Here is a 23,302-nt window from a genome sequence, read left to right on the forward strand (position 1 = left end):
ACATGCAGCTCCCTGGGTGTCAGTTCTCCTCGTCTGTCTGCTACCCCAGCTTCCAATCAGGGAGGAAAGAAAGGCAACAGGACTGGTTTCCCTCAGGGTTACAGACAGGCACAGGGGAGGGACAGGGCCTCCAGGCAACACTCACATCTGAAGTATGTAGGATGCTGGGCCGCCTGCCAGGATCAGTGGAGCTCACGTCAGCTCCTGGGAGCCATGTCTCTCAGCCTCTTCCACCCCCATCCCACATGGTGCGGTGCTGCTTGCCGGACAGAACCAGAGCAGCCACGCTATCACCAGTGCCATCAGGATTACAAGCACAAAGAGGAGGACGAGGATGACCCAGGAGCCGTAGTTCACACCCTTTCGGAAACCCACTTTGTCAGCCGGGATCATGTTGGTGAGGTTCAGCATGTGAAAACAGTAAGACAAAGCAGCTCAGAGCCTTCCTAGTAATGATGCCTCATGTGGGTGCGTCTACACTGCAGTGGGCCCCTGCCAGCTGACTCGGGCTAAGGGGCTCAGGCTAAGGGGTTGTTTCACTGAGGTGTAGACATTCTGGCCTGAGCTTTGAGACCTTCCCACTTTGCTCCAGCCTGAGCCCAAACGTCTCCACTACAGTTGGCTTCCTAGCCAGGGACCTGTGAGCTGGCTGGCACAGGCCAGCTGTGGGTGTCTGGCTGCAGTGTGAACGTGCCCTCAGAGGCTAGGAGTAGTAGCTGCAGTAGCAAAGGGAATCACTCATTACCCTGGCTGTTTCCCCTGCTGCTACTGTGACTTTCGCCTGGTCTCTCATCATCATCAATTCTTAGCCTTGCTCATCCTGAGATCTCAAAAGGCTTCACAACGGTGAAGGCAAAAAACCAGCTGCGTTGTCAAGGTGGGGCAACGGGAGGCCCAGAGGAGCTGTGACTCTCAGCAAGCCAGTGAGGTGAATAGAACCCAGGCCCCCCGTCCTTTGCTCCACTCCCAGGACCCTGGTACCTAACTTCCTAACTGTCAGGGTGGTTAAACACTGGAATTAATTGTCGAGGGAGGTTGTGGAATCTCCATCTCTGGAGATATTTAAGAGTAGGTTAGATAAATGTCTATCAGAGATGGTCTAGACAGTATTTGGTCCTGCCATGAGGGCAGGGGCCTGGACTCGATGACCTCTCGAGTTCCCTTCCAGTCCTAGAATCTATGAATCTATGTTCCACAATCCACAGAAAACAGTTCTCTCTTGATTGGGTTGAAATGCTTTGAACAAAAGAAGGCCCATTCTCCCCTCTGGGAGATCAGAAAAGCAGCAACTAGTGTATTAATTTGCTGGATGGAATTGTCCCAAGACACTTGCAGTAAGACTAAAAAAACCAAACAACCACAAACTATACCAGGGCAAACAGTTCCATGACACATACTTGCCCAGATCAAACAAAACTTTTCCCTGTTGTCCAGTTCCAGCTTCTCACAGTTGGCGGTTTAGGGCATGGCTACACGTGCGAGTTAGAGCGCATTAAAGCAGCCCCGGGCACCCTAATTTATGACCCGTCCACACTGGCAAGGCACTTAGAGCGCCTGGACTCTGCAGCTGGAGCGCTCCTGGTAATCCACCTCCATGAAAAACATAACGCTTGGTGCGCCTCGGCTGAAACGCCCCAGCATCAGTGTGAACAAGGTGTTGCATTACTGTGCTCTGATCGGCCTCCGGAAATATCCCATAATCCCCTTAATTGGCCACTCACTGCCATTGTTTTGGAATCGCTGCAGGAATGCGGATATCCCCTTTCAAATATCCGACAGCCGGCATGCTTATCTACTGTGGAATGCTGTGTGTGGGAAAGAGAGGTGGGGGGAGAGGGGGGATCTGCTGCTGTCTGAACATACGACAGCATGCTGACATGCTCTCAGACCCCCAAAAACCCACTCTCTGCCCCACACACACACAACACACTCCCCGTCACACTCCACTCCACCCCACCCCTCCCCCATTTGAAAAGCACATTGCAGCCACTTGCATGCTGGGATAGCTGCCACAATGCCCTGCTCTCTGTGGCCATTGCAAGAGCTGCTAATGTGGCCACCCCAGTGCACTTGACTTTGACAGTGTGGACACATTGCAGCGCTTTCCCTACTGCGCTATCCAAGGGCTGGTTTAACTCACAGCCCTCTACATCTGCAAGTGTAGCCATGCCCTTAGCGACATCCAGAGTATGGGGCTACATCTCTGACAATCTTGACTAACAGCCATTGATGGACCTGTCCTTCATGAATTTATCTAATTCTTTTTTTAACCCAGTTATACTTTTGCCTTCACAACATCATAGGGCAACAAGTTCCAAAGGATGACTGTGTTGTGTGAAGAAGTACTTCCTTTTGTTTGTTTTAAACATGCTGCCTATTAAACACAGTAAGAAAAGGAAAATCCAGGAAAAGTACAATATCATCTTAGTCTATATAATATGAAATATTTTAAACCTGTGTTTAAGCTCATGCCTATTTCATCCAGTGATTCTGGTAGGATGTAGTTTTTCATTTTACATTACTCAGTTTCCTGAGGCATCTCAAAACTATGAATATGGCTATTAAAACTACTTTAAACCGTGGTGAACAAAAGGCTGCTATGGGGAGTTGTAGGTTTCAGCATAGTATTGTTTCCCTTTCTCTGAGTAGCCCTCTGGGGCTCTCAGCCCGTTCCCCTGAACGCTCACAGAACTGTCAGATTCACTGTTCCCAAAGATATACCCACACTAACAGCTAAAAGTAGCAGCATAAATGTGGGGGCCAGGGGGCTAGTGCAGACTAGCCACACAAGTACATACCCAGGGCCCCCACTGTGCTAGTACAGCCATACTGCTGTGTCTACACTGCTATTTTTAGCCATTATGTTAGTATACAAGAGTGTAATTGATACCAGTCCAACTCCATATGCACAGTCCATGACAAACAAAAGAACATTTTCTTTTAATATAGGCAGTTTTGTTCAGCTACCCACTGACTTCTGAAATGTTTCTATTACATATTAGAGGTATCACTCTTAATAGATACCAGAACAGAGCAAAGAACTTGCCTGTAACTGATTCCTGAAACTTAAGCAGAGCTTCACTTGCACAATCTGTCAACACATATGGGCCTACAGTATAGCTGAAGAGTGAGATAACTCACTCACTAGCTAACTGCGTGGTTACACTGTTGGATTAATTTCACTCCTGACAAAGTAGCTCCTCCTAATCCTTCAAGTGTGAAGTTTTAACCACATCACTGAAATTACTATTGAGTTACCATTAGGATTTAATGTACAAAAACAAAAGAGATGGTTTTTTTGGTGCGGGTTTTTGGTGAACTATTAGCTATGAGGTCCATTTATTCTAAATGCAATTATTTTGGTTAGTGATCTGGACTATTTTAGAATGAAGGGAAGAACTTTAATCTGCTCTTTATTCTTTATGGACTTCTCTATTTCCCTAATTTTATAGTTTTTAATCTCTCTTGTTTTCCAACCTTCATGCTCTAGTTCTACCCATTTTTATATGTACTTTGGATTTGGCAAACATGTTGTGATACAAGTGTAGGGAGTAAAAAAATATAGCCACAGCACTTGTGATAAATATATGCTATTGGTCTCACACAGAGTTTTCTTTACAAAATGAATCGGTGTATAGATTAATAGTAATTATTATAGTGTCAAACATTTACATGGCAATCTACCAACAGATTGAGACGAGTTTCCTGCCCTAAAGTATTTACAGTGTAAGTGACAATAAAGAGAGAAAAAAAGACTAGACATAAAACAGCAATTAAGTTTAAAAAAAAAAAACAGTGTGGAGAGATTATTTCAGGTTAGAACAGGAAAGGAAAGATTCCTGAAAGATGTGATGTGAGTGGTAAGGAGGGATTGGAGGAAGGAAGAAGCTGACAACTGTCTGAAATGGGAAACCATGACAAGCACAGGGGACAGAATAAGGCAGGAACAATATGAAGGGACCAGGAAGGAGAGAATAAAATGGGGGATAACAGAAGATGAGAGCAAAGAGGCACAGTAGATAGGTAGCGAGAATATATAGGGCCTTGACAGTAAAGACAAGAAGCTTGAATTTGATGCAGTAAGAGACAGGAATCCAGTGAAAGGGTTCACAAGGGGAATAACTTGGTCAGAACAGCAAGTTCCATATTTTTAAAAGAAAAATTAAAGATATTTTAAAAGACAAAATACTTAGGTGTGCACATATACTTGGATTTCCTCCAAGTGACCTAAGGTGCAGATTCTAGGTAAGGCAGCTGTTGCACTAACACTATTTGGGGGGACATTCAGGACCTAATTTTTAAAACTGTGCAGCAGTGAGGCACACCATTGTCCCTGCACAGTTCTAATGACCAAGTAACCACTGACTCAATTTTGCATGCAAAGTCATATGTCTGAAACCCTTAAGTGTAATGCTTCATAGGCAAGGTCCAGACTTTAGGCTTAGATGGAGTTTACTAACAGCTTTGGGCTGCATTCCCAAACAACCTGACTGCAAGAAGACCTGGGGGCCACCAGACGCTACCAGGCTTACATCGTCCATGGGCATCTCTTAATGGTTTCATGCCCTCTTGAATTTAAGAGGTGCCCTTAGACGGTGTGAGGCTAGTAATGCCCCCTCGTGTGCCAGGATCGGGTCTTCTTGGTGTTGGGTTGCTTGGGAATGCAGCCCAAAGCTGGTGGTAAACTCCATCTAAGGCTAAATATTGGCACCAGACCGCTAGCCAACAAGTACCGTAAGGGCAGGGCCGGCTCCAGACCCCAGCGCGCCAAGCGCGCGCTTGGGGCGGCGTCCCGCGGGAGGGCAGCAGGTGGCTCCGGCAGACCTCCCGCAGGCATGCCTGTGGAAGGTCCGCCAGTCCCGTGGCGCTGGTGGACTTCCCGCAGACGTGCCTGCGGAGGGGCCGCTGGTCCCGCGGCTCCGGTGGAGCATCCGCAGGCATGCCTGCGGGAGGTCCACCGGAGCCGCGGGACCAGTGGACCCTCCGCAGGCACGTCTGCGAGAGGTCCACCGGCGCCGCGGGACCGGCGACCGGCAGAGCGCCCCCCGCGGCGTGCCGCCCTGCTTGGGGCGGCGGAAATCCTAGAGCCGCCCCTGCGTAAGGGAAAGTTGATCCAGACTTTAGGGGTACTCAGATTGGCATGGGGGGGGGGGTGTTGAGCTGCAAGGTCTTGGTTCACTACACTAATTAAAAATATAGGGGCCAGGCCTGAAATGTCCAGTTGGCTCCTGCCCCCTGAACCCCTCCTCCCCAGTGCTGGTGCTGGTTGGAGCTGGGGTTTGGTTCAGTCCAGAGATATAAAACCGAAAGCCCAGCTACTGCAGCGAGGGCCTGGCTGGGTCACTGCTAGTTCTCTCCCCACCCAGCGGGAGGCGGGCAGCGGACTGGACTGTACAACCCGGGCTGGGGCGCGCCCGCGCCGCCTGGATCCCCTCAGCCTGGCCGGAGCCGCACGGGCTGCAAGGGGCGGCGGCCACTGCAGGAGGGAGGCGGGCTAGGGGCGGGCGGTGCAGGAAGCAGCGGAGGAAGGAGACGAGCCGGGGAAGGCTGCGGCGTCTGTTCAGCTGGGGTGGGGGCGGGGGCGCACGTCGAGCCTCTCTTTGTGGCCATGGCGAGCTCCAAGCACCGGCGCGTCGGCAGCAACTCGGGTAGGGCAGGGGAGCCCGGGCGCGGGCTCCGGGCGGGCAGTGAGGGGCACAGAGAGGGCGCTGGGGGGAAGGAACCTAAACCCCATAGTTCCCACATGGGGGGGGCGGCTCCCTTTACTGCCGCTGGGCTCCGCTCCTGGGCGGCTCGCTGCAGAGCTCGGGGGGCCGGGGGGGGGGGGGGGGGCGCCGGGCCCGGCGGGGCCGTGCAGGGCGGCGACCATCGCCCGCTTCTTGCCCTTGAGAAGGGAAAGCGAAAGGTGAGAGCGCAGGGAGCCCGGCCCGACCTTTGTCTCCGGCTCCTGCCTCCCCAGCAACACAAACAGCTTCTGCCCCGGGTCCCCTAGGCGGCCGCCGCCCTGCCGCTGGCAGCCCCTAGGGCAGGGATCTGCTGCTCTTCGCTACACTCGGAGCTTGATTTGTAAGGAAAGCGGTGCCCCGGGCTCAAGGAAATGTTTTTTACATTCATAACTGATGTGGCAAGGGAGAGGTGCTGGGGCTATGAACTGCCAAGCCTAGAGGTGTCAGGGCAAGCTCGGGCACGAATGAAACACTGGTTACGCTGCATCTAGTCTTGCAGTGCCAGGCAAACCACCAGTGATTCATAAACAACTGCCACCTTTGGTTGGCAGGGCTTCAAACAGGAGGCATAAAATGCCAGCTATCCACTACTTATTGATATTGATCGAAGGAGCCAGAGGTAAATTGTTCCCATGCATACATTGCACACTAAATTAATAGGATGTACAGTATTCACGCTCAGTCAAACTAGTGTTTTCTTAAAATAAATGAAAGCAGGTTTGCAACGTATGACACCTGTAGTTATTGATAAAGGTGATTTAACAGTGCTTTTAAAAGTTATTTTATTTCTCTTCTAAAGAACGGTGTCATGTTTAAAATGTGTAGCACCTCCTATTGTACCCTGTGCATGTAAAACACTTCTTAACACATGCATCTGTATTAACCAAAAATAAATTAAAAAGGAATAGAATTCTGCAATGACTGTGCTCCCAGACCTCTTCCCCAACTATGTTTTCAGAACTGGTCGGAGTAGTAGACTGCACAAAAGACTGTTTGCAAAAAACAACAACAACAAAAAAATACCCCCATAACCACCACCAACAACAAAAAAAACCCCAACCAAACAAAATCCCTTCAAACTTCAAAATATTTACCAGTTATGCCATTGTAGTTACAGCTATATAACCCCATGCGGACAAACTTATTTCAGTGTAAGGGTGTCTTTTCCAGTTTATCTTAACCACCTTCCCAAGCAACATATACTAAACCCCCAAAAGCCACTCTTATACCAGAGTAAGGATTTGTCTATATGATCATTTTTGTTGGTAAAACTTTTGTTGGTAAGGGGTGTGAAAAAACACACACTGACCAACATAAGTTTCACCGGCAAAAGTGCTGATGCGGACAGCACTGTGTTGGCAGGAGAGGCTCTCCAGTCCACTTGTTGGGAGTGGTTTAATTATGCCCACAGGAGAGCTCTCACCTGCCACCTGAGACCTTACAGTGGCATGGCTGTGGCGGTACAGTTGTGCTGCTGTAAGGTCCGTAGTGTAGATATACCCTAAGAGTGTTCACTTGGGGAATGATACTAGTATAACTATATCGGTTTTAATTCACATCTTAGCTTATTCCAGTATAACTTTCCCATGTATACAAGCCCTTAATTTGCAACTAACTTAGTGGGTACACAATAATGATGGGTTTTTATTTAACATTGTATGGATTTTAGGAGCACCCCTCCTTTTAAAAGAAAGTTAGGGTGGAGTGGGGTGTGGTTGCTTAGTCCTCCGTGCATGCTGTGGCATACTCTAGCACAGGCTAAAGGGCATCATTGGCACTGCAGTTGATTCAGAATGAGATTAAGGAGAGTGTAGCTAGCACTTTGAAATTTGCACCAATGCTGTCTGATACATTGTCCTCTACCCACGCAATCTGCTTCTTGCCATTGCAGGTACATTTACTGCAGATACACAGCTGGCTGTGTGCTCTAGCAACCAAACCAGGGGTCAGCAACCTTTCAGAAGTGCTGTGCCGAGTCTTCATTTATTCACTCTAATTTAAGGTGTCCCGTGCCAGTCATACATTTTAACGTTTTTAGAAGGTCTCTTTCTATAGTCTATAATATATAACAAAACTATTGTTGTATGTAAAGTAAATAAGGTTTTTTGAAATGTTTAAGAAGTTTCATTTAAAATTAAATTAAAATGCAGAGCTCCCCGGACTGGTGGCCAGGACTCGGGCAGTGTGAGTGCCACTGAAAATCAGCTCGTATGCCGCATTCAGCACGTGTCCCATAGGTTGCCTACCCCTGAACCAAACCCTGCCATAAGGCTACAAAGATTTAATAGAATCATAGAACTGGAAGGAACCTCGAGAGATCATCTAGTCCAGTCCCCTGCACTCAAGGCAGGGTTAAGCATTATCTAAACTACCCTGACAGGTGTTTGTCCAACCTGCTCTTACAAATCCCCAGTGATGGAGATTCTACAACCTCCCCAGGCAATTTATTCTAGTTAGGAACTTTTTCCTAATGTCCAACCTAAATGGCCCTTGCTGCAATTTAAGCCCATTGCTTCTTGTCCTATCCTCACAGGCTAAGAAGAACAATTTTTCTCCCTCCTCCTTGTAACAATGTTTTATGTACTTGAAAACAGTTATCGTGTCCTCTCTCAGTCTTCTCTTCTCCAGACTAAACAAACCCATTTTTTTCAATCTTCCCTCATAGGTCATGTTTCTAGACCTTTAATCATTTTTGTTGCTCTTCTCTGGACTTTCTCCAATTTGTTCATATCTTTCTTGAAATATGGCACCCAGAACTGGACACAATACTCCAGTTGAGGCCTAATCAGGGTGGAGTAGAGCAGAAGAATTACTTCTTGTGTCGTGCTTACACTACTCCTGCTAATACATCCCAGAATGATGTTTGCTTTTTTTGCAACAGCGTTACACTGTTGACTCATATTTAGCGTGTGATCCACTATAACCCCCAGATCGCTTTCTGCAGTCCTCCTTCCTAGGCAGTCATTTCCCATTTTGTATGTGTGCAACTGATTGTTCCTTCCTAAGTTGAGTACTTTGCATTTATTTTTATTGAATTTCATCCTATTTACTTCAGACCATTTCTCCAGTTTGTCCAGATTATTTTGATCCTATCCTCCAAAGCACTTGCAACCCCTAACAGCTTGGTATCGTCCGCAAACTTTATAAGTGTACTCTCTATGCCATTATCTTAATCATTGATGAAGATATTACAGAAGATGAAGATATAACAGAACCAGACCCAGATCCGATCCCTGCAGGACCCCACTCATTATGCCCTTCCAGCATGACTGTGAACCACTGATTACTCTCTGGGAACGATTTTCCAACCAGTTATGCACCCACCTTATAGTAGCTCCATCTAGGTTGTATTTGTTTCTTAGAAGGTCATGAGAGACAGTATCAAAAGTCTTACTAAAGTCAAGATATATCACATCTACCACTTCCCCCTATCCGCAAGGCTTGTTACCCTGTCAAAGAAAGCTAACAGGGTTGGTTTGACACAATTTGTTCTTGACAAATCCATGTTGACTGTTATTTATCACCTTATTATCTTCTAGGTGTTTGCAAATTGATTGCTTAATTATTTGCTCCATTCTCCAGGTACAGAAGTTAAGCTGACTGGTCTGTAATTCCCCGGGTTGCCCTTATTTCCCTTTTTATAGATGGGCACTATATTTGCCCTTTTCCAGTCTTCTGGAATGTCTCCTGCCTTCCATGACTTTTCAAAGATAATTGCTAATGGCTCAGATTTCTCCTCAGTCAGCTCCTGGCACATTGACTTATGCCTGTGCCTATACCCATAGGAAAGAGGGAAAAGGCATTCCTGGTGTTAGAGGAGGGCCCCATTGTTAGTGAATCTGCTTCAGATGAATACAGCTAGCTTGTGATGCAACAGACAACCTCTGGCATTCAACTCATACCCTTGAACAGTCACCACCTACATGTTAGGAATCATTAACTATAGCATCTCAGGTTGTTCCCTTCAAGCCAGTCATCTGTTTTTCTTCTTTCTTATTCTTAAGCCCCAGTGAGATTCTCAAAGTAGCCATTTCCCCCCACCCCCATCTTTCCAGTGAGGACTAATCCAGTTGATGTTCTCAGAGCATGCATACTGGTTCAGGTCCTGCATAAAATACATCCACAAGTACGTGCTTGTTAATCTACTCAGTACACCCATGGTTAGGACACTCACCTGGGACGTGGGAAACCCAAGTTCAAATCCATCCTCTGTTTGATGTGGCACAGATACTTGAACCCAGGTCATCACATCCCAGGTGAGTACCTTGCCACCTGGGTAGCAGGTGTTCCTCTCCCAATCTTTCCTTTGGAGCTGTTACACCTTAAATATTTTTGGAGCAGGACCTTGAACCTGACTCTCCCACTTCCCAGGTGATGCCCTAAGCACTAGGCTGTAGAGTCACTCTGTTTCTGTGGCCTGGTGATATAGGAGGCCTGAGTTCCTGCTTTAAATTCCCTGCTTGATTTACAGACAGGATCTTCCCACATCCCAGATGAGTGCCCTAACCACCAGGATATGGGATAGACTGATCTAGAAACACCCCACCACTGCTTGTCCCTGGCTATCTTTTGTGCAGGGCCTTAACTAGGCGGTATGTTCTGAGAATATCTACTGGCTTGGTCCCCTTTAGGAGATTGTTTGAGAATGCCACCAGGTCTTAGGTGTGACTAGGACTTCAAGCAATTTGGTAGCACCAGCAATTCCCATAAGAGAAAACAATCTAGGCCTCAGTAAATACACCATTACCATGTGATTGCAATCATTGTTATGTTTTTAGTGTCCAAGGATTCACTTAGAGTTAACCAGTAAGGAATACACAGATTTGAATAGCAGTGATCTTTGAAAGGAATGTTGTCACTTCATTTGGCCCAAATTTTAGATATTGTAAAAAAGAAACTTTTAGTATGGGATTTTCAAAGGAGCCAGTGGAAATTTAGGTTCCCAGATCCTACTGAATTCCAAGGAAGTTCCCTCTAACTCCCTGATGTTCCTTTGAAAAACCCATTTTTACAAGACTTATGACCAACAGAACATTTTCATTAATTAAAAACATTAGAAACTTTAAAAAAACAAAAAAACAAATGAACAGTTCCTAGCAGTGTTTGCAATCCAAATACTGTAGAGTTTTTCTAATTGAGTATGTGAAACTCAAAGTAAAAATTACTAGAAACTGATTAAAGAGAAATTAAATTAAGAGCAAGCAAGAAGTCCTCTTTAGTTTTCTTTAGCCTGAGACCCAGCAAACAAAGGGTATCTTACCTCAGTCAGATAAAACTTAACACGCAACATGGCTTGCTTCAGCATAGTTCATCAGGAGACAATTCCTTTGGCTCAGCTGTTTTCCTTTGAATCTTATTTGTCTCAAGCCCCCCTGCCTGATTCTTTCTTTCCCTTTTCTGGGATAATGAGGAATTCATTAATTCCCCACAGCTTGCACTTCCCTGCATACCCCATCATTAAGCACGTCACGGTGGCCCTTCCTAAAGAGGAAGGTTAACTTTTCCTTGTCAACACTGAGATAGGCCCAATATCCCGATCACAGAGACCTTAGGTATGTTTCTTGGGAGAGGTTGGCAATTAAGTGGAAACTTAACTTGGAATTTCCAAGCTAAGGAAAGGTAGTTTTTAAGGGAAACAATAATGTTTTTAAGGGTTGAGTGTACTTTGGCTGAAGTGATACTTTATCAGCCTTAACTCCAGGTTTGCAGGCAGAAACTATTGTGTGTCTCATACATACACGCTCTCTGTAATAGTTCTTTTGTTGAGGATTCTGAACTATGTTGTTACTGCTAAGTTCAGCTGTGTCTACGTTAATACTTTTCAGCACTTCTCCCATCATTAATTTGCACCCTTGCTGCAGTTCTTCTGATGGTAACCACAGAAGACTTGCTAGTGTAGACAGGCTACAGGTGTTTCCTACACTGTTGCAGCTAACCTTGACGGTTAGACAACATGATGGTAAAAACACTGGCAACTGGTCTACACTAGTATTTCCACCATTGCTGTCACCAGTGGAGATATACCTGTGCTAGGTCAATAATAGGAGAAATACTAATGTAGACAAGGCCTTCGTGACTTGATTTCAATGGTAGGGTATTAATGGGGCAGCAAAGGGCAAAAAATAATTACAAAAGTTAACAAACATGGTCCGTCCTGCAGACAGAGAGTATCTGAAACACAGGTAAGATGATATTTGGCTGCTTTACAGAAGGATACTATTACAGAAACAAATTATGAAAGGGCGTGAGCTGTGTAGTATAAAAATGTGCTCATATTTTCTTTTTTGCAGCTGATAAATTGTATGTTATGACAGTAACATTGTTGTGGTGTTTTCAATTGCAGGGCAAATCCAGGTGGATAGTGGTCCTGCTTTAAATACCAAAGGTACAGTAAAGTGTATCACTTTCATAAAATAGCTAGGTTAAAAAAAGTATTGTGGGCTGTCACACTTTTGGTAATATGGATTGTGAGATATCTTCAGATCTATGGAGACACTAATGTATAGGTGGGAGAAGATGGGAAGAGGACATAGTTGACAGCTTTATCTTTAACATCTTTAGAACAGTAGGTCCAGCTCTGTATTCCTTGTGCACTCAATAGTGTTATTAATTTCAGTGGGAGTTTTGGGTGTACTAACACGGCTTATGTACGTATTTTATGCATTTTAGCAGAAGAAAGGGTGTGAGTTGTTTGAATGTTTTAGAATTTTTCTGTTAGTTGGATGTCCTTATACCTACATCACTTACTAAATTGTTGAGTGACACAGCTAACCTCAAAGAAATGCTTAGTTTCAGGCTGATTGGATCCAGGATGTTTCGTGCCCTAGGCGAAACTTCTACCTTGCGTGTCCCCCCTCCCCCGTGCCCCCACACTGAGGTGCCTCCCTTGTGGCAGCTCCCCCCTTCCGCCCTGAGGCGCCTCCCTTGTGGCAGCTCCCCACCCGCTACCCTGAGGCACTCCGCCCCTGCCCCAGCTCACCCCTGCCCCGCCTCCTCCCTGAGCACACCATGGCTGCTTCACTTCTCCTGCCTCCCAGGCTTGCGGCACCAATCAGCTTAGGTGCCGCAAGCCTGGGAGGCGGGAGATGTGAAGCAGCCACGGCGTGCTCGGGGAGGAGGCGGGGCAGGGGTGAGTTGGGGCGGGGAGTTCCCCTGCGTGCGAGCCCCACCCCGCCCCCTTACTTGCTGCAGGCAGCCCTCCCTGTGCTCCCCTGCCCCAGCTCCCTCTGCCTAAATGGCGGCGGTGACCAGGGCGGCCGAAGATCCGGCCACTGCAGTCGCTGCCGAAGAAAATGGCGCCCCCCAAATCCCAGTGCCCTAGGCGACCGCCTAGGTCGCCTAAATGGTTGCACCGGCCCTGATTGGATCATGTATTTAAAAGAAGTGCTACTATGTGCTAGAAATTAAATAGTGTATTCAAAAGCGTGTACAGTTTTTGCATGAAATTACAGAGGCTGTGTGTTAAAATAACCAGATGGACAGCTTGTCATTTGCATATGCAGTGTCCACGATTGCAGATATACAATTTATGCATTTGCATTTTTGCAATTTTAATAATCTAGTCTTTTGGGGTCACGTGTTTAAGAATAGCAAAGAGTCCTGTGGCACCTTATAGATGTATTGGAGCATGAGCTTTCGTAGGTGAATACGAATGCATCCGACGAAGTGGGTATTCACCCACGAGAGCTCATGCTCCAATACGTCTGATAGTCTATAAGGTGCCAATGGACTCTTTGCTGCTTTTACAGACCCAGACTAACACTGCTACCCCTCTCATGTTTAAGAATGGCCTCCAAAACTAAACCCATAAGATTGTGCACCCCAATAAGCATTAATGCAAATCAAGTGATTTCATGCCTAATTATCTGGCCTGTGTATGAACTGCCTTGTTTATGTTAGCAAGTGTACTTTACAAATGGTTGCACGTGCTCAACATATGAGTCCTTAAAAAAGAAGTGCTGGAATGGATTTCCAGAACTATCACTCATATGTGATAGTAATGGAACCCCATCAAAACAAGTGCCGGAATGGCATTCTGGGGTGTTGCAATGTGACTTATTTAAGTTTAAATTTGAAAATCTCCCACTTCCTAAGATATCAAATTTTCTTTTAATAACTGGGTTAGTAATTCAAACAGCCTTTGACTCTCTTTTTATTATAGGTGGAGACCAAAATGTCACAGAAACAGATGCCCTTGAGAGAAGGTAAAGGCCTTTGTTTTAATCAGAACGACTAAAGAAAGATAGAGATGTGAAACCCATTTATGACTTGGTTTTTTTTAAATCTTTGGTAAGAGCCGAAGCTGAGTACCCAAGAAAGCCCCCTAACGTTACAGAACATGTGTATCAAACTCCTACCTCTCAATGAAGTAGTAGTGTTGTTTATTATGGCACCATCCAGAGGCCCTAGTAGGGATCAGAGTTCCATAGTGCTGGACAGTGAACATATACATACAGTAGGAAGAGCTAGATTAATGAAGGGGACTTAGGCATTGCAACACTAACCTCCTTGGCAACCTGCTATCGAGTGGAATTCATGGTCCCAAGTTAGGTACTCGGGTTTCCCACACAATGGATCTGGAGAGTTAGAGTCCTAAGAATGGGATTCGGTGGAGCCAGCAAGCTGACTAGGGAGCTACCTAAGCTACCCAGGAGTGAAATGCAAAAGAAAGGGGTGTGTTTAGGGCCAAGATCCACAAAGGGATTTAGGTGCCCAAGTTCCTGGTTGAGGTGCTGTTGTGATCCACAAACCCCCTGCTCAGCTACTGCCTAAACCTGTAGGGGCCTAAATTTACTGTTGGTGCAGTAAGTTTCTGTCTCTGAGTATGCACACTGCTGCCTTACTCTAGGCATCCAGATGCCTAAGTCCCAGCATAATCCTCCAACCAGGGGAAGACAGTCATTCGCTGGTGGGGTCAACGTGGTAGAAATACTCAGAGCATGTCGACCAGATCCAGCCTCACTTAAAATCCAGCTGGAGGATAAGGAGGTGGTGCTGCCACTCTTACAACATTCAGCCCAGTGGCTGGTTAGAGCACTCACCCAGGATGTGGGAGACCCAGTTTTAATTCCACCCTCTCTGTCTTGAGAGGGTGGGGGAGAAAAAAATTGAACAGGAATCTCCCACTTCTCAGGAGAGTGCTCTTACTTCTGAGCTATGGGATATTCTGGTGGGGGTTTCTCTCAGGCTCTCCTATTGAAGCCCTTCCGCTTTGTATAAAAAGGTTTAGTCACTGGGACAGATAGAACGATAATGACTCTTCTAATCTGGTAGTTACGGCATTCACCACCTCTCTCTGGCCCAATAAATATTTATTTAAGCAAAGCGGAACAGCTTCAACAAGAGTGACTGAGGGAACCTACTTCAGAATACTCAATAGCCAGCTGGTGAGGGCACTCTCTTGGGAGTGGGGAGACATGTGGTCAAGGCCCTGCTCAAAAGCAGGGGGCATTCAATCCTGGTCTCCCACATCCCAGGTGAGTGCCCTGGCTATTGGGCATAAAGGGACTAGCTCCTCGTCAGTTGTGAATGGTGCCTAAATGTTGGAGTTGGGCCCCTAATACCCTTTCTGAATCTAGCTGAAAAATCAAAACATTTTGTAAATGTCAAAATGAACCATTTCTACATTTTTTTCAACTAAAGCAGTTCACAAAGTCAGCATTAATTTGCCAAAATATTTTGGTCAGTCCCAAATCTGCATGTTTTCAGTGAAAAAAGTTTCAGCTGAAAAATTTCACCCAGCTCTTAATATTCATGTGTGTGAACACACACACACACCCTCATTGCTGCTGCTTCCCCCATTACCTGTTTTGGGAGCGTCTCTTTGTTCCTTGCGGTGGCTCTGCTCCCCGCCCATGAGAAAGAGGTGATGCATGTCAAGTATAACAGGGATAGGAGAGACAACTGGCATGAAACTGCCTGAATGTCACCACAACACAATTCTTTGGGAATTGAGCGCTCATTTGAAATTAGATTAGTGCCTTAATTTTTTTTAATAGAGTATTTGTATTTTAAAAGGATTAAAGTAAAAGGTATGTTCCAGATATAACTTTATGGAGGAGCAAAGGGAACTAAGAAATACAATATCTGAACAACAGGCATATACTGCACATGTAGGGAAACAAATTGTCTGAAAAATACATACAATAAAGGAATACAATTTATATTATATTACGTTTGTTTATAGTAATGCCCACTCTATGTTAAGCCCTCACCAGACTTGTCGTAGCTGGGAGGGGGGCAGATCTCTGCTCTGAAGATAATACAAGCTAAAGATAGAAGTGACCACTTCTAACCATCAGAAAAATTAGGTGCTGGAACAGCCTTCCAATGAGAGTCGTAGGGGGAAGAAACCTAACTTGTTTCAAGACTGAGCTTAATTAGTTTATGGAGTTGATGGTATGATGAGATTGCTCACACATGGCAGGTGGCCCTTCTATGACTGCTATTAGTCAATATCTCCAATGGCCAGAGATAGGACATTAGAGGGGAAGAGCTCTTAGTTACTACAGTTAATTCTTTCCCAGGTGTGTGTCTGGTGGGGTCTCATCCACATGGTCAGAATCTCACTGATTGTCATATTTGGGATCTGGTTTGAACTAGAGTAAATGGTGGATTCGCTGTAACTTGAAGTCTTTAAATCAAGATTTGAGTAACTCAGCCAGAGGTTATGTGCTTACTCCATGAGTGGGTGGATGAGATTCTGGGGTCAGTGATGTGCAGGAGGTCAGACTAGATAATCATGATGGTCCCATCTGCTGTTAAAGCCTGAGTCTATAAACAAAGATTTTTTTTAAAATGAATCAAGTAGATTTACTATAAACTCTACTTCAGAAGTGGGGCTTTCAGAGGGACTTAAATGTGGACAGGGTAGAGACTTTGCAGATGAGCTCACAAAGGTCGTACCATTCATAGAGGCAGTGTGTAAGTGATTAATAAGGAAAAACTACATGGGAAACTATGCCCAGAACCAGTTCTACAGATATTGACATGACATGCAAGAATTGCATATGTCCTCATACCAGCCATTTTCACAGGCTTCATTCAACGCCCATTCTCCAACTATTAGCCCATCCATCAATTAACTTTTCCCCTCATCTTTCTTCCTGCTAGATAATATCCAGGACCCAAATGGCCCTGGTTATATATTTAGAACAGTCCACAGAATTTCATTGCTTATCAGAACAATTAGCATATATATAGCTATATATTCATATATGTATTATGGGCTAGTGAGACATATGCACATACAATATTTGACATATTACAAATACATAGAATACAGATGGTGTGGGCAAAGTGTGAGAGAAAAGTTGCTCCTTCTGGCACAGAGGCAGCAATATAGGGAATAGCGACTGAGAAGCAGCCTCCAGCTATGTCTTTGTTTATCGAAAACATGACATGGTCAGTCCTAGGGTGCCAAGTGTGATAGCCCAGATTGGGTCACCCTGCCCTACAACTGGTTCTAGTCATGCTAGCTATTTTTGACAGGTAAGTATTTGGTTTCAGGTCTTCTCAGGTGGAATGTTTACTTTTGTCCCGATTTCCTGGGAGAAGCTATTTAAAATATTGCATATGCTTCCTCGTGGGTGTTCGAAAATAGCTTTTTAGTATGCATCTCAAGTTAGACAGGCATCACTGTTTCATTCCATAAGATAATTTCTTTCTTCAGTAGATTCAGATATTTATGGCTTGTATTCATTTTTTTTTTAAACTGTGGCCTATTGTGGAAATTTATCGTTTAGAAGTCCACACTGTCGCTGCTCCAGTGATTTATACCCGACATAATTATTCGACCTCCACCAATAGGAAAACTAAGGGGGAAGAAAAATGCCCTATCTTTCTCTACCTTTTTCCCCATTCTTGATTTTTGAGTACTGAGCATGGTGATGCTAAGAGCAGAAATACTGAATAGTACAGACTTTTAACTTAGTCACTGGTATTAAGGACATTTTGATTTCATCTTGCTTGAGTTATTTGGATTACTTGGGTAAGCATGGATGAAAATCTCTCTCTGTCCCACCAGCATAAGAATCTAACATCGCAATGTTAACTTTCTGAAGACATGTGATTATTTAAACTGCCATGTTCATGCTGCATATGATTCAGTAAACAGTAACTTCAAACAAAATTCCAGTTAGTGCACACTTACATTATCGAAAGGTGTCTGGACTATGACTTTTAAAATAAGAAGTCTGGCTAACCTGTGAAACCTGGAGAATCAGTACTGAGTTCCGACTCCACTTTAATTTATCATAATGGCCTAGTTATTGCATTGGCAGTCTTCTGTCCTGGAATTCAATAGATAATCCAAGCAAACAATGAATGTTACACATACAGCTTTTTAAACTCAAAATTTACTGGCCTTTATCTAATGCAGCCAGTTCTTTAATTATATTTTTGAATGACTCATTTAATGTAATGTGACTAGGGATTTGGGTACCCAACCTCTCTAGTCACTCTTGAAAATCTTGGCCGCTGAACATATGTAGGTGAACTAATAATTATGTATTTGTTAATTGAAAGGCATGTTCTGTCTTTGTTACAGCCAGCCATTTGATCCAGCGGCGCAATACAAAATGAACCACAGGCGAAGAGGGGTTGCTTTAATCTTCAATCATGAGCAGTTTTACTGGCACTTAACACTGCCAGATAGACGTGGCACACTTGCAGACAGAGACAATCTGAAACGCAGGTAAGATGATATTGGGCTGCTTTACAGAAGGATACTATTTTTAGGTAAGTTAAATAAAAATAGGCAATTCAAAGTGATTTGTCATGGAAGTTACCTAAGCAGCTCTAAAATAACTGATTTCATTGACATAATTGTGACTGAAAGATTTTGCACAGTACCACATGATAAAAAGAGTTAAATGCCTGCTTCTGCTCCCTTTGAAATAATAGGCAGAGCTCCCATTGATTTCAGTGGGGACAGGATCAGGCCCGGTGCAAATAGACTGCTGAGATACAGGCAGCCATCAGGGTGAGGAAGACTAAGTGGTGATCGTAATTTTTAAAGGCTTTTTAGTATTGTGTGACTAAGCAGACTATGTATTTTTCTGTCTCAATATCATGAGGGGGAAAAAAATGGAACACATTTTTATAGGTTAATATAGAAAAAAGGTAAACTTGATTGTAACATCACAAAATGGTAGGAAGTGCCAGGGGGAAGGTATAGTACCTGAAATTACTTTCAACTCATTTTTTTTAATTGATTAGATTTCAAGATGATTGTGCCTATTTAATATTGTTTGGCAACATTAGCTTATCTTCTATCCCTAATGCATTCAAGCCCAGTGATGGCTGGATGCAAATGTCTACTGTTGAGATAGAAGTTCTAAATATGAGAGTCTTAAAATTGTGCAGCTTATGGTAGGAGATAAATTGATTTTTGTTGATTCACATCTTGCACTTCCTGTGATTCACCAAACCAGTAACCAGTTTGAGTAAGTGATGTGAAGTTCAAATAAATCTGTTTAATACCTTATGCCGTCCAGTAGCAGAGTAGTTCAAGGACAGGGTTGTAGGGTAAACAGATGTGCTGTATGATACAATTTCAGAAACTGACTGAAAAGTTAAGAAGCCTTTATTCCTATTCACCTAGAAGTGTACGCAGGCAACTGGTAGTTACCAAAAAGCAGCTTTAGGGAAGCAGGGCAGCTCTGCAGCCAAATGAAGCTCTAGGAACAGTTGTGCTGTACATCTGTATGTTTATGTAGCTAACTCAAGGAGCCAGAATAGTCTAAGCTTAACCACATGCTATTTTACAACAATTTAGATATGGAAAGAGGAAGGGATATGTGACTTATAGAAAACACCCATGTCTCCTAGCAGTAGTTGTCTTCCGCTGTGGACTACCAACAAATTTCAGACTTTGCCGTCACTGACAATATTAGACATAGACACACATAGTAGGTGAGGTGTGTGACGGGTTGGATCACAGAAACCCTCTTGGGACTGCCACCTGATGTGCTGGGACTACCTCTGAGCCCGTTTTCCCTTGCAGCTTGGGACTTCAGAACCCTGCCTGGTTGTGCCAGACATGCTTGCCTGCTGCAAACACAGATCCAGGTCTGAACCACGTCCCCCACAAGCTGCAGGCTTAACTGAAAACAGCTTAAGAAGTGCTCCTGTCTCCAGCACCCAATGGGGCCCAAACCCCAAATAAATCAGTTTTACTCGGTATAAAGCTTATACAGGGTAAACTCATAAATTGTTCGCCCTCTGTAACACTGAGGGAGAGATATGCACAGCTGCTTGCTCCCCCAGGAATTAATTACTTGCTCTGGGTTAATTAATAAGTAAAAAGTGAGTTTATTAAATATGAAAAGTAGGATTTAAGTGTTTCTAAGCAATAACAGACAGAAAAACGTAAATTACCAAACAAAATACAATAAAACACAAGTCTAAGCCTAATAGTCTAAGCTTCTTTAGCAGACTAGCCTCCTTCTAGTCTGGGTCCAGCAATCACTCACACCCCCGTAGTTACTGTCCTTTGGAGGAGTTTCCCAGGGGATTATATAGTCTCTCTCTTGTGGGTGGAAACCCCTTTCCTCTCCTGTGTAAAATCCCTTCCACAAGATGGAGTTTTGCAGTCATGTGAGCAAGTCACATGTCCATGCACGACTCAGTTCTTTAAAGGCCAATGCCACATTCCCAGGAAAGCTCAGATGTGGATTGGCATCTTTCAAAGTGCATTGTCAGCTTAAGTGTTTCTTGATTGGGCATTTACAGAGAATAGTCTTTTCTCAAGAAGCTGACCAAATGCTTTACTGAGGCTACTTAAAATCAAACAAGTACATAGCCAATATTCATAACTTTGAATACAAAAAATGATACATGCACACAAATAGGATGAATATATTCAGTAGATCATAACCTTTGCAGAGATATGTTACGTGACCTATCTAGCATAAAACACATCCCAGTTATGTCATATTTACACTCATAAGCATATTTCTATAAAGCACTATGGGTGCAACATCATAAGGTGTAATATTTTTTATTGGACCAACTTCTGTTTAGTGAGAGAGACAAGCTTTCAAGCCACACAGAGCTCTTCTTCAGGTCATCCCCAGACTTGAAGAAAAGCTCTGTGTGGCTTGAAAGCTTGTCTCTCTCACTAAATAGAAGTTTGTCCAATAAAAAAAATATTACCGTATCATCTCTCTAATGTCCTGGGACTGACACAGCTATAGCTACACTGCATACAATATTAGATGTAGTAATTAGAAACACATGCCCCTCAAAAGAAGTGATAGCAAACCCACTATTCCATTCACAAGAAGTGCAGTTCCATAGTGAATTTTGTTTTAGCCTATGAAACTATGCAACAACAGCACATCATGGTGTTGAGAAAATGAGTAAAAATGGGTAAAACACCCAGGTTAAGCTGGCATTGACCTGATGTCTATAAAGTAAACAGTTACAAGTGTAGTAGATTAGCTCAGAGCTCACAAGGGAAGTGGCTGCACGTAACCTAATCAAAAGTGTAATACAGGGAGGTGGCACAGCCCAGCATCAGCATATTTCAGGACATGATTAAGTTTTTATATTGTTTATATTACATTTCTGATTTGATAGTATTATAACCCTTCCAAAAAAAAAGTCCAAAATTGTCATTTTGGCTCATAGTTGCCTGAAAATGAAATTGCATTTTGGCAAAAATGGATGTTCTACTTTATTTCACATATTGGTTGGTTTTCTGACAGGTCCCTGAGGGAGTACTTCAATTATTTGTGTTTTCTGTTGCTCTTAACAGAATTCCTATTTCATAAGAACACCTTCACTTTATAAAAAAAATTTTTTTTGTTCTATGCATCTTTAAGACACTCCTGGGTATCAGGTTTGGGTACCATTACATGCAGCAAATGACCAGAAGTCCAAAGTGCAAATAATGTGATATTTATTGGGGTTAGTTTCCAAGCAAGCATATTCTGAAGCCCAGTCGGATTTATGTCTATTCCAAATGGAGTAACAAAAGCTGTGGCATTTTTAGCATAACTCACAAAGGATACTTATTAAAATGTGTGTGTTTAATGATAGTTTGACAGAGCTTGGATTTGAAGTCAGATGCTTTGACAACCTTAAAGCAGAAGACGTTATGCAGAACATTTATGAAGGTAGGAGACCATGTAGTAGGTATGTCTTAGCCTGCTTGCAGGAGCAGTTCTAGATAAGATTGTATTTCTCAGTCATTGTTAAGATAAGTTCACTGTAACCTGAATTGTTTCCCTTCTATGATGAAATCCCATAACATAAAAAGACTAAGGAATAGAAAATATATTTTATATCAGTAGTATCTTCATTTGTATTGCATTGCAAGTGTTGGAATTCCCAAGATGCATCTATGACCAACAGAAGTAGTGTTTACTAAGCATCTCTCTAACTTCCAGTAGACTGGATCCTCTGCTTATATGGGTCAGTGTAGTTCCAGACTTCAGCAGAGCTATGCTGATTTACAGCAGCTGAGATGCTGGCTCAACATATTTCAAATAGGACTGATTTGAGATTAAATGGCTAAATGTGGTTCTGAGTGGACTAATGGTGGGGTGTTTAATAAATATTGTAAGCTTGCGTAATCATCTAAACACAGTTCCACTATTTTAGTGTCAATGGACAACCACAATGATGCTGACTGCTTTGTGTGTGTGTTCCTGAGCCATGGTGAAGATAATCACATTTACGCCTATGATGCTAAAATAAAAGTTCAGACAGTGACAGACATGTTCAGAGGAGACAAATGCCCGAGTCTAGTAGGAAAGCCTAAAATATTTATAATACAGGTAAGATCTCTGTTCTTGAATTAGTGTACTTTTTCCCCCAGTGATACAGAGGACAGTTTTTTGGGATAACTTCTTCTCATGTGGAAAAGGCGGTGGTTATGATGACACTTCCAAGAGGCAGCTTGCTACTACCTGCCCTTTGTGAGAGGAAGTCTTGTCTGTGGATCAGCTTGTCTCCACCAGCCTCTGGCAACACACGTACTACCTCTCAAGCCTCTATAGACATAACTCTCTCTCTCTCTTTCTCTCGCTGCAGGTTAAGAATAGGCACATACCAACTCCATAGTTCTCTGAGCATCCCTCTGGAGTGCTCAGCCCGTTCCACTGCATGCTCCTCAGATTCGCTACTCCCAAAGCAGCTTACTCAAGTCAACTAGGATCACCACTCTGCTTGACACACAGCAGTTAGATATGTTTAAAGTGAAAACAAGAATAAGTTTATCATCAAAGAAGAGAGATTAAAATAATAGAAATTAAGACTACTGGAAACAAATAGTTACATATAAAAAAAGTAATAACGCGCTTTGTAGAGCCTAAACTTAACTCACGAGACATTTCCCAATCTTCTGCATGATAGCTTACCCCAGTGCCTTTCCCCAGCATTTTTCAACCAAGCTGGCTGAAATCCCCCTTTCATAAGATCAAGACTGCATCTTGTCTTCATGTATTGAAGGATGCTTGAGTCTCTCTCTGCACCCCCAGATATACCACACAAGAACTTTGATCGTCACCTCTTTTGAATTCTCTTCAAGCTCTTCATTAGCATTTAACTCAATATTCTAATAGACTTCT

The 23,302-nt window shown here is 43.8% G+C and overlaps 1 protein-coding gene across 3 annotated transcripts in view; it reads left to right on the forward strand.

Moving 5' to 3' along the window:
• LOC120406192 (group XIIA secretory phospholipase A2-like) overlaps positions 1-23,302 on the forward strand; it is a 39,947-nt gene that overhangs the window by 12,607 nt on the left and 4,038 nt on the right. Inside the window, exons 1-6 of one of the 3 annotated variants that reach the window (XM_039540621.1) lie at positions 5,509-5,648; positions 12,070-12,111; positions 13,888-13,930; positions 18,274-18,420; positions 21,771-21,847; positions 22,335-22,510. In XM_039540621.1, the coding sequence (XP_039396555.1) occupies positions 5,609-5,648; positions 12,070-12,111; positions 13,888-13,930; positions 18,274-18,420; positions 21,771-21,847; positions 22,335-22,510 (525 nt within the window). In that variant the 5' untranslated portion in view covers positions 5,509-5,608. Of the gene's footprint in view, positions 1-5,508; positions 5,649-11,196; positions 11,279-12,069; positions 12,112-13,887; positions 13,931-18,273; positions 18,421-21,770; positions 21,848-22,334; positions 22,511-23,302 lie in introns of those variants that run through there. The other 2 variants (XM_039540623.1, XM_039540625.1) reach the window with 2 other exon arrangements.

This window comes from Mauremys reevesii, linkage group 5 (assembly GCF_016161935.1).
Source record: "Mauremys reevesii isolate NIE-2019 linkage group 5, ASM1616193v1, whole genome shotgun sequence".
In the NCBI taxonomy this organism is placed as follows: Eukaryota; Metazoa; Chordata; order Testudines; family Geoemydidae; genus Mauremys; species Mauremys reevesii.